Here is an 11,396-nt window from a genome sequence, read left to right on the forward strand (position 1 = left end):
AGAAAAGGCCACAGCAGCAGAAGAGGCCACAGCAGCAGAAGAAGCCGCCGCAGCAGAAGAGGCCGCAACAGCAGAAGAGGCCGCCGGAGCAGAAGAGGCCGCAGCAGCAGAAGAGGCTGCCGTAGCAGAAGAGGCCGTCGCAGCAAAAGAGGCCATAACAGCAGAAGAGGCCACAGCAGCAGAAGAGGCCACAGCAGCAAAAGAAGAGGCCACAGCAGCAGAAGAAGAGGCCACAGCAGCAGCAGCAGAAGAGGCCACAGCAGCAGAAGAGGCCGCAGCAGCAGAAGAGGCTGCCGCAGCAGAAGAGGCCGCCGCAGAAGAGGCCGCAGCAGCAGAAGAGGCTGCCGCAGCAGAAGAGTCCGTCGCAGCAAAAGAGGCCACAGCAGTAGAAGAGGTCACCGCAGCAGACGAGGCTGCCACAGCAGAAGAGGCCACAGCAGCAGAAGAGGCTGCCGCAGCAGAAGAGGCTGCTGGAGCAGAAGAGGCCACAGCAGCAGAAGAGGCTGCTGCAGAAGAGGCCACAGCAGCAGAAGAGGCCGATGCAGCAGAAGAGGCCATAGCAGCAAAAGAGGCCACAGCAGCAGAAGAGGCCGATGCAGAAGAAGAGGCTGCCACAGAAGAAGAGGCTGCCGCAGAAGAAGAGGCCACAGCAGCAAAAGAGGCCACTGCAGAAGAGGCCGCCACAGAAGAAGAGGCCACAGCAGCAGAAGAGGCCACAGCAGCAGAAGAGGCCACAGCAGCAGAAGAGGCCGCTGCAGCAGAAGAGGCCACAGCAGCAGAAGAGGCCACTGCAGCAGAAGAGGCCACAGCAGCAGAAGAGGCCACAGCAGCAGAAGAGGCCGCTGCAGCAGAAGAGGCCACAGCAGCAGAAGACTGCAGCATGTCTGTTTACCTTGTGGCGATGCTCCGTCTCCGCAAGGTAAATAACACAGTCCAATGTATAGGGTGCGGCGATTCCAGATGTGTTCAATGAACACATCTGGAATCACCGCGTGTCCAGAGGGGGCAGTGCTTTGGGTGGAGTGGGGTTTCCGCTCCGTCCAAAGCGCAGACAATACAGCAAGTGGAGACGTACCCTAAAGAAACAATACCCATTTTGCTTCATATGTATCCTGCTGCAGTACATCGTAGTGGCCTGATGGTGGCGCTTTAGCAGCACTGGATGAAACCAAACACCATTTCAAGTCCTATTTGTGTTGTAATCAACAAGGCAGATTGAATTACTGTTATTGAAGTCTCCTCCCGGGTGCGATTCTGATTTATTACATCCAGTCTATTGCTGCTTAATTGCATTTCTCCTAATTAATTAATTACAATCTATTTTGCAGAAGAAAAAAAACACAAAAATTAAAAGTTTTTTTTGCATTGTGTACTATTTATAATTTCTTGTGCATTTTTCCTATTTGAATGATCATTCCTTTGGTGTTTTCTATATACCTGAAATGTTTGCATAACTATCTTAAAGGGAATGTCCACCTTTGGGGACATTTTTTTTTTCTTTACTTAATCACATGTATTTGGGACTAAAAATAATTTTTGCAAATTGGTTTTATTAAAAATGTTACACGGTATTGGCTTTTATAGGTTGTTATTCTCACTGCACATTCATCCTTGGTCTGTGGTCATAAATCAGATGAGAGGAGCTCGGAAATACAGCAATAAAAGATAGATCAGACAGTTATAGTGAACTCACTGATGGATCCACAGTTAACTCATTCTGCAGCCAACAATAGTTACAGTGAAACCCAGGAGGCTACAGAGGAAACTGAGCAAAAAGTTTTAAAGGAATCCAATTGCTAACCTATCCCCCACTAGCAAAAAAAATTCAGGGTCTGCAGGATCAGACTGCACGGGGTTTGTTTGTACTCAGTTACCATGGAAACACATAGGTCTGTATAGGACCTGTAGACAGAAAACATTCAATCCCTGAAGGTACTGAATTGTATTGCAGGAAGGTTGTAATATTGACCAACGAGTAGCTAGACTGTGTGACATCACCGACATATGATCAAAAAGTCAGCGGCATATGAATGTACTGATGTCATAAGCCACACCCGCATCATGTGATGTCGTATAAGCCTCACCCAAGTTGTGTGATGTCATATAAACCACATCTACATTTGATATGACATCACCTATTGTGAATGGTGGATCCTGTGTTACCTACTGTATATAGAGGTGTTATCAGTCATTATACAGGAGGAGGAGGTGAGCTGTGACATCACCTATTGTGAATGGTGGATCCTGTGTTATCTACTGTATATAGAGGTGTTATCAGTCATTATACAGGAGGAGGAGGAGAGCTGTGACATCACCTATTGTGAATGGTGGATCCTGTGTTATCTACTGTATATAGAGGTGCTATCAGTCATTGTACAGGAGGAGGAGGTGAGCTGTGACATCACCTATTGTGATTGGTGGATCCTGTGTTATTTACTATTGATGAGTGAATATACTCGTTACTCAAGATTTCTTGAGCACGCTCGGGGGTCCTCCGAGTATTTTTTAGTGCTCGGAGATTTAGTTTTTCTTGCCGCAGCTGAATGCATAAGTACATGTGGGGGTTGCCTAGCAACCAGGCAACCCCCACATGTACATATGCTGGCTAACAGATGTAAATCATTCAGCTGTGGCAAGAAAAACTAAATCTCCGAGCACTAAAAAATACTCAGAGGACCCCCGAGCGTGCTCGAGAAATCTTGAGTAACGAGAATATTCGCTCATCACTATTATTTACTGTATATAGAGGTGTTATCAGTCATTGTACAGGAGGAGGAGGAGGTGAGCTGTGACATCACCTATTGTGAATGGTGGATCCTGTGTTATCTACTGTATATAGAGGTATTATCAGTCATTGTACAGGAGGAGGAGGAGGTGAGCTGTGACAACACTTTTTGTGAATGGTGGATCCTGTGTTATTTATACATAGCTGCTGCAAGATTTAAAAAAATCTAAAATTCTTAAAACTCCATGAAGCACACGCATGTGAGTAACAGAAGGCCACTTGTTGATGACCCCACGCCTGTATACAGTGACTAGCTGGGCTCCTACCTTCTGTGTGTGAGTAGCCCTCGGCTGTAACTTTCCACTGGACCAGGACTCCCAGTAGACTTAGTACTGGCCAGATGCCGAGGATAACCCAGCTGTACCAGCACACGGGCTGCGGAGGGTCCACCTTCATGCGCTGGTACACGTACTGCACCAGCAGAAAGAGCTCGATGAAGTAATCCACAGTCACTGTCATGATGGCGCTGCCAAAGACGGCAGTGGAGAGCGTGGTGAAAAAGCGCTGCCACTGTAAGGTCAGCACTGCAAACAGCATCCCAACCCCGAGCAGCAGAGCCACTGGGACCCAGACGGTGCGCGGGTGGTAGAACTGCTCCATGACGATCAGCGTGGCTATGGCTAACAGCAGGCCGAGCAGTAAGCCCACCATGAAGAGTCCCACGCTCCTCACCAGCATGGTGACCAGGCCACACAGGACGCCAATGCCCAGGCCGATGCCCACACTGGCCTCCACGCTCAGCTGTGTGTCCAGAACCCGCTCCTTGTAGCACAACATGAAGATGACCACCGAGCCAAACATGAGGCCCGTCAGGAACATCACAGCCTTGAAGCAGCGGTAGCCTGGAGATAGAAAGGGTAATAATGAGGTGAGGAGACGCCAAATATAAAGCCATAATCAGAGCGTCAGAGCCACTAAGTACAGTGATTGGTTGCAGTGGTGATACAATGTCAACACTGCACATGAACGCTACAACCCATCTCTCAGTTCAATAATTGGCTGACATATCAACAGCACACATCAACGCTGCAACCAATCACTTCAGTGCAGTCTACTTGAGCATAACTAGTGAGTTCAGTGATTGGCTGCAGCGATGACATCATGTAAAATGTGCACATCGACGCTGCAACCAATCACTTCAGTGCAGTCTACATGAGCATAACTAGTGAGTTCAGTGATTGGATGCAGCAATGACATCATATAAACATCACACATCAACGCTGCAACCAATCCCTCATTTCAGTGCAGTCTACATGAGCACAGCCACTGAGCTCAATGATTGGCTGCAGCACAACACAGAGACAGGAGCAGCAGTGAAGAACTGGTGATGGATTGGGGAGAATGGTTTGCGTTTGTTATTTTCAGACTGCAATCGTTTGGGCGCCACTTTTTTTTTTTTTAAAGAGAAAATTCCTTTAACAGACTGAGATCCCAGCTGAGATATTCGGGTCATTTTACGATTCAATTGGATTTAATTCCTCTTCAGGAGCTTTGCTTGTTGTCAGTGATGGACGCCGTCTTTGTTTACATCCAGATGGTAGAAACCTTAGGGTATGTTCACACTCAGCAATTTTCCTTTATTTTTGTAATCAAAGCAAAATGCAGACAATTTTGCAAAGAATTGGCGATAAAATAAAGATTCTCATGTTTTTTGGCCCTGGGACTTCTTGATTTCAATGGGGACAAATGCAGTAAAAACACTAACAGGCGAGCCACGATACTTCTTTTTCCATCAAAGTTTTCAAAACATTGACAGAAAAAACTTCTTCTCAAAAGACTTCCATTGACATGAACAGGAAGCGCGTTCAAAGAGTATTTGAGAAGATTTCGAAGAGGATTCCGGAGCAAATCCGCTCTAAAATTATCCTAAAAACTCTGAGTGAACCTCGCCTAATACTCACTAATAAGCCCTATGTGCGTAATCTGGAATCTTCCTGCTCTGCAGCCTCTGAAGGTGAAGAGGAAAAATGTTTCCATTCACTGGAGAAAATAGTGAAGAATTGGAACAAAATATGTTACAATGTTGCAGAAGTTGTTACTTTGCAGTTAGTAAGCAGAATGTGCATGAAATCAGAACCCCCCCATGATGTCCAAGCATTGACCTAACGCTTCAATAGAAAGGGGGCTCTGACCGTTTGGTTGTTGGGGTCTACGTCTGTGTTGCCTTTCCGTTATCCTTGCTTTATCTTGCTAGACCCCCAATGACAACACTAACTGACCCCCCAGACCACACTGCCAGGCTTATTGATCACACGCCGTTTTTTAAGATGCAAAAAAAAAAACTATGCACTTTACATTGCCAGCAAAATGGATGAGATTTCTGAACTCCAATGTATGTGCTGCTGTTATTTACTGTATCCTTGGTATTTTAAACATCAATGCTTTTTTAGAATCTGCAGATTTTCAATTTTTTTCTGTGTTTTTTCAGCGTTTGTTACCCAATGAAAGCATAAAAAAGTAAGTAAAACTGCATAAAAAAATGCAAAAAAAATGTGCGTTTATACTGTTAAGAGATACATTTTTAAAGCAAAAAAAATGCTGCAAAAACTCAACGTATGAACAAACCCTGAGCGGCTTCTTGAAGTATTTGATGACCGGATTATGGGGAAAAGTATGGGAAGTTTACACTACGGGGATAAATTGCTGATTGCTGGGGATCTGACTGCTGGAACCCCCAGATTGGGATCAAGAAACTCAAGAATAAGCTCTGGAGCCCCATCTTGGATGAAGCAGAGATATGGCAGCTCAACTTCAGCTTCATTCATTCATTGTCTAGGGGACTGCTAGAAAAAGCTTCTAACGTGTTTTCGGGGATCCCAAATCTTGGGTCTGACCGCTATGGATTGGGAATAACTTGTATTTTTTAGGGGGGTAACCCTTGAAATACTAAACCTAAAGCTGGCCATACACAAACAATGCTCCAGCCGATCTCAGATATCTCTCCCATAGACGGGAGCCTCGCTCGGCTGAGCGCTCCTATGTCCTCTATAGTCGGTAACAGACACATCAGCCAGAGACTTATCTAAAGGATAATGATGCGATCGGCAGTCCGAAATTGGGCATGTGCGATCAATATCTCTCCCGACCATCAGTCGGATGGCGCCCCCATAAACATTAGACCGTTGGTTGCACCCTTCCATATCATTGGGTTTGGCTGGCATTAGTCGAATGTGTATGGGAGCCTTACCTCTGTCTTCTCTATAATTTTGTTAGGGCTGTTAATGATCCTTTATTGTTCCATGTTATCAGTCATTTACTGCAATAGTGTATACAATAGATACTTTCAGAACAATGCATATTAACCAGTTACATGATGCCCATCTGTAGGGGTAAGAGCTCTTTACATTATTTGCATGGGTCACGTCACTTACCAAAAAAACAGTAAATGATTCCAAAAAGGCAGCACATTGCACAGACAACGGACGGGACCACCTGGTACCTCCGCTCTATCTCCTGCTCACAGGGTGGAGGCCAGTCCAGACCCGGCTCGTCGCCAAACTGCTTAAAGTGAAAGGCTTGCATAGCGGCGGTCATCTCGCGAATAGGAGAACCTGGAAATCCTGGGGTCGACCTCAGCGCCTTCTCTGCATTAAAGTAGTGGGTTCCATGCAGCGGCTTGTCCCCGGTCCTGGAAAACAGCAGCACAGCAAGGTAAGAGTTAAGATTCCATAGAGCGCAGTGTGCGGCGGCGGTACAATGAGAGCAGTCAGGATGAGCCGTACATTAGACACGATTTCCAGGAACAGGAAGCTGCAGATGTTTGGGATGTAAAGAACCTCAATCATTCTGGTGTTACGGGCCCGGAAGGGTGAGCGATTGCATTTCTATCAATTGTACTCATTTAGCAAGTAATTGCCCCAATAAAAATGCCCTGCAACGTAAATGTGTAAATCGATATATAATGTGGATTAACTTTTCCATTCTACTTACTTTACAGTTTTTTTTTAATAGATTATATATTGTTCTCTAGTCACATCCAAAGTTGTTTCAAAATTCTGATGGTTGCCCTTGGAAACAGACTACAGACTACAGTTTAGGCATGCTGCATAGTCATGTGACCTGACAGGCTTATGGATCTGTGGATTCCTGTGATGGCTCAGTGCCACAAGTATCCGTTATTATACGCTCATGTGAACGAGCTCCTACGTCCCACAATTACATAAGTCATCGCAGCAAAAAGGTCCATGGTTGACGGAGCTCCTACAGTGAAATCCAGTAGACTTTTACATGCAGCTTTGGATGGGACTAGAGTATAATGCAAGATTTAACTTGGGACCAGGGACAGGATAGGCAACGCAGAACATCTCCAAATCACTCAAACCGACCTGCAATATCCTGTGTGTAAACTGAAACAAATGATATAGCAGAGTTGAATGTGTCATTTGGCACACTAAGCTCTGCCGTTTTACATGGGACTGCTCGCAAGCCGCCATCATGTTTTAATTCTGGCCAAAATAAACGGACACACTACAAACACTGCTCTGCTGCACAGGGATATCACAATGAAGTCATGGGTTGGATTTCCCAAGACTCTGCTCACTGCATTAACCCTGTATAACCTGGACGAGGCAAAGGTTCTTGTAGGAGCCCCACCACCGCCTGGCATCACATATCCCACCTGCCAAACCCCTAGTCTCACTAAAGGGTCTCAGATCGATCCAGTCCAATATTTCAGCGAGGCCTGCCCATTCCCATGCCTGGCATTCATAGCTTTATCCATGGCTTCCTCTGTACGCCTCCCCTCCTCCTTCACAGGATTACACATTAAAGCCTCCTGTGATGTGATGACCAGAAAGCCTCTTGTGGGGCAGAGCGGTGAACTGACCTGGCCCCGCACACAGATAACCCAGCTCCACCATGCCAACCCTGAGCTGTATACAACATGGCGGGATATCCAGAGGTATATACATCAATGAGGGTATCCCCGCTGATGAGCACAATACCCTGCCTGTGACTTCTGAGCCCCTTCGCCCATTATGTGACCCCCAGGCTCATCACCCGCTGCGTGACCCCAAGCTCAACATCCATTGTGTCATTCCTTGCCCATCACCCACTGTCTGTGAGAAGTCATCCATCACATTACAACAATGTACACATCATTCATAGATATTATAGATACTTAGATAAATAGATAGATAGATGATAGATCGATAGATAATAGATAGATAAATGATAGATATATAATAGATAGATAGATAATAGATAGATAATGGATCGATAGATAAATGATAGATAATAGATAGATCATAGATAGATAATAGATAAATAATAGAGATATATAGATAATAGATAGATGCACAGATACAGTGTATCACATTTGTTGCTCACACTCTCCATTTTGCCTCCCACTTTACAAACACAACACAGTAAACAATCAGCCATTGCAAGCTCAACCTGGACTGCCTGTACCGCCAGTATACAGCCATGTATGAGACACCAGATATATAGAATGTATACAGCCCTGTATCAGTCACTATATATATATATATATATATATATATATATATATATATACACACACGATGTATACAGCCCTATATCAGACAATATACTGTATATAGATATACATACAATATCACAATATACACAGCCCTGTGTCAGACATTACACATATATGTTGCCACATGTATAGTAGCAGCATCCTCTGTACCCCAGGCTGCCGTCCCCTCCCCCCTCACGCAGACCCGACACCTGCACCCCCAGCATCCTCTGTACCCCAGGCCGCCGTCCCCTCCCCCCTCACGCAGACCCGACACCTGCACCCCCAGCATCCTCTGTACCCCAGGCTGCCGTCCCCTCCCCCTCACGCAGACCCCTGACACCTGCACCCTCAGCATCCCCTGTACCCCAGGCTGCTGTCCCCTCCCCTCACGCTGACCCCTGACACCTGCACCCCCAGCATCCTCTGTACCCCCAGCATCCTCTGTACCCCGGCTGCTGTCCCCTCCCCCTCACGCAGACCCCTGACACCTGCACCCCAGCATCCTCTGTACCCCAGGCTGCCGTCCCCTCCCCCTCATGCAGACCCCTGACACCTGCACCCCCAGCATCCTCTGTACCCCAGGCTGCCGTCCCCTCCCCCTCACACAGACCCCTGACACCTGCACCCCCAGCATCCTCTGTACCCTAGGCTGCCGTCCCATCCCCCTCAAGCAGACCCCTGACACCTGCACCCCCGGCATCCTCGGTACCCCAGGCTGCCGTCCCCTCCCTGTCACGCAGACCCCTGACACCTGCACCCCCAGCATTCTCTCTACCCCAGGCCGCCGTCTCATCCCCCTCACGCGGACACCTGCACCCCCAGTATCCTCTGTACCCCAGGCTGCCGTCCCCTCCCCTCACGCTGACACCTGCACCCCCAGCATCCTCTGTATCCCAGGCTGCCGTCCCCTCCCCTCACGCTGACACCTGCACCCCCAGCATCCTTTGTACCCCAGGCTGCCGTCCCCTCCCCCTCACGCAGACCCCTGACACCTGCACCCCCAGTATCCTCTGTACCCCAGGCTGCCGTCCCATCCCCCTCATGCGGACCCCTGACACCTGCACCCCCAGCATCCTCTGTACCCCAGACTGCCGTCCCCTCCCCTCACGCTGACACCTGCACCCCCAGCATTCTCTCTACCCCAGGCTGCCGTCCCATCCCCCTCATGTGGACCCCTGACACCTGCACCCCCAGAATCGTCTGTATCCCAGACTGCCGTCCCCTCCCCTCACGCGGACACCTGCACCCCCAGTATCCTCTGTACCCCAGGCTGCCGTCCCATCCCCCTCATGCGGACCCCTGACACCTGCACCCCCAGAATCCTCTGTACCCCAGGCTGCCGTCCCATCCCCCTCACGCAGACCCCTGACACCTGCACCCCCAGAATCCTCTGTATCCCAGGCTGCCGTCCCCTCCCCTCACGCTGACACCTGCACCCCCAGCATCCTCTGTACCCCAGGCTGCCGTCCCCTCCCCCTCACGCAGACCCCTGACACCTGCACCCCCAGCATCCTCTGTACCCCAGGCTGCCGTCCCCTCCCCCTCACGCTGACCCCTGACACCTGCACCCCCAGCATCCTCTGTACCCCAGGCTGCCGTCCCCTCCCCCTCACGCAGACCCCTGACACCTGCACCCCCAGCATCCTCTGTACCCCAGGCTGCCCTCCCCTCCCCCCATGCGGACCCCTGACACCTGCACCCCCAGCATCCTCTGTACCCCAGGCTGCCGTCCCCTCCCCTCACGCTGACACCTGCACCCCCAGCATCCTCTGTACCCCAGGCTGCCGTCCCCTCCCCCTCACGCAGACCCCTGACACCTGCACCCCCAGCATCCTCTGTACCCCAGGCTGCCGTCCCCTCCCCCCTGACACCTGCACCCCCAGCATCCTCTGTACCCCAGGCTGCCCTCCCCTCCCCCTCACGCTGACACCTGCACCCCCAGCATCCTCTGTACCCCAGGCTGCCCTCCCCTCCCCCCTGACACCTGCACCCCCAGCATCCTCTGTACCCCAGGCTGCCCTCCCCTCCCCCCTGACACCTGCACCCCCAGCATCCTCCCTGTGGACCTCAGTGGTGCTGGTACAAGGTGCCGGAGGAGCCGCAGAGAAGCTCCGAGGCCTCTGCTCCGTCCTCTTCCCAGCAGACCTCACCCTCTGGTACCCAGACACAGGCAGCCGCCGCTACACAGGAGGGGAGTTTAACCTTTTGCCTCCCAGGCTCAGGCCCAGCTGGCACAGCATGGTGTGGGCACTGCCAGGGGTGGGTAGCAATGATTGGATTAGTAATACCAGGGGGCAGGTGGGAATGGTGGGGTGGGTGAGTCACATCCGTGGGAGGCGTCCTGGAGACTCACCATGATGGCAGCTGTCACTAGGTCCTGGCAGCAGTCTCTTGCTGTCTCTGAGCAATCTCTTCTCATCCTACTGAATGTGATGCAGTCTCTGATCTGCAGCCAGGAGGGGTCTCTGAGGCGTTCAATGGCTGTCACATGTCTCCCTGCAGTCTCTGGTACATGGTGTCTGTCTCCTCCATGCCTGGCATCTCACGGTCCTGGTGTGGATGAGGCTGTGCCCTCTCTCCTGCCATCACTCTCTTCCTCTCTTTGTCCCCATCTCTTTTCTCTCCTTCCTTCTCCCTCTGCGGTTGGAGGGGCTTTGTGAATAGAGACCTCCCCCCGCTCCCCTCCTCCCCCTCACCCTGCCCTCCCTGTGTCTGCTGCCTCTCACACCTCCTGTCTTCCCTTTAGCACTTCTGTGGTTTTTTAGCAAGAAGTCTGCGCCCTGTTACATCAAGGTATCCTGACAGCTGATGCCCCCTATTACCTGTGGTACTCCTGGCAGCTGATGCCCCCTGGTACCCGAGTATCCTGACAGCTGATGTCCCCTATTACCTGTAGTACTTCTGGTAGCTGATGCCCTCTGGTACCCGAGTATTCTGACAGCTGATGCCCTCCATTACCTGTGGTACTTCTGGCAGCTGATGCCCCCTGGTACCCGAGTATCCTGACGGCCGATGCCCCCTGGTACCCCTAAGTATCCTGGTAGCTGAAGCTTTTTCTTACCCCTGGTTATTTTCGAGGATGATGCCCTCCAGACTCCTGGGCATTTCAGCTAGCAAGCTGCTCCAGCT

General features: G+C 50.2%; 1 protein-coding gene across 4 annotated transcripts in view; it reads right to left on the bottom strand.

Annotated features, from left to right (window-relative positions):
• Positions 1-10,919, bottom strand: part of TMEM198 (transmembrane protein 198) — a 29,299-nt gene extending 18,380 nt beyond the window's left edge. For 2 of the 4 annotated variants that reach the window (XR_013217851.1, XM_077273092.1), the window contains exons 1-3: positions 10,470-10,519; positions 6,157-6,413; positions 3,052-3,627 (exon numbers count right to left, since the gene is read on the bottom strand). Coding sequence is in view for 3 of the 4 variants with exons in the window: in XM_077273092.1 (XP_077129207.1) it covers positions 3,052-3,627; positions 6,157-6,413; positions 10,470-10,507 (871 nt within the window). In the remaining variant the exon portion in view is untranslated. Of the gene's footprint in view, positions 1-3,051; positions 3,628-6,156; positions 6,414-10,333; positions 10,430-10,469; positions 10,520-10,620 lie in introns of those variants that run through there. The other 2 variants (XM_077273094.1, XM_077273095.1) reach the window with 2 other exon arrangements.
• Between the last annotated feature and the right edge of the window lie 477 nt (positions 10,920-11,396).

The sequence above is a fragment of the Ranitomeya variabilis genome, chromosome 7, assembly GCF_051348905.1.
Source record: "Ranitomeya variabilis isolate aRanVar5 chromosome 7, aRanVar5.hap1, whole genome shotgun sequence".
In the NCBI taxonomy this organism is placed as follows: Eukaryota; Metazoa; Chordata; class Amphibia; order Anura; family Dendrobatidae; genus Ranitomeya; species Ranitomeya variabilis.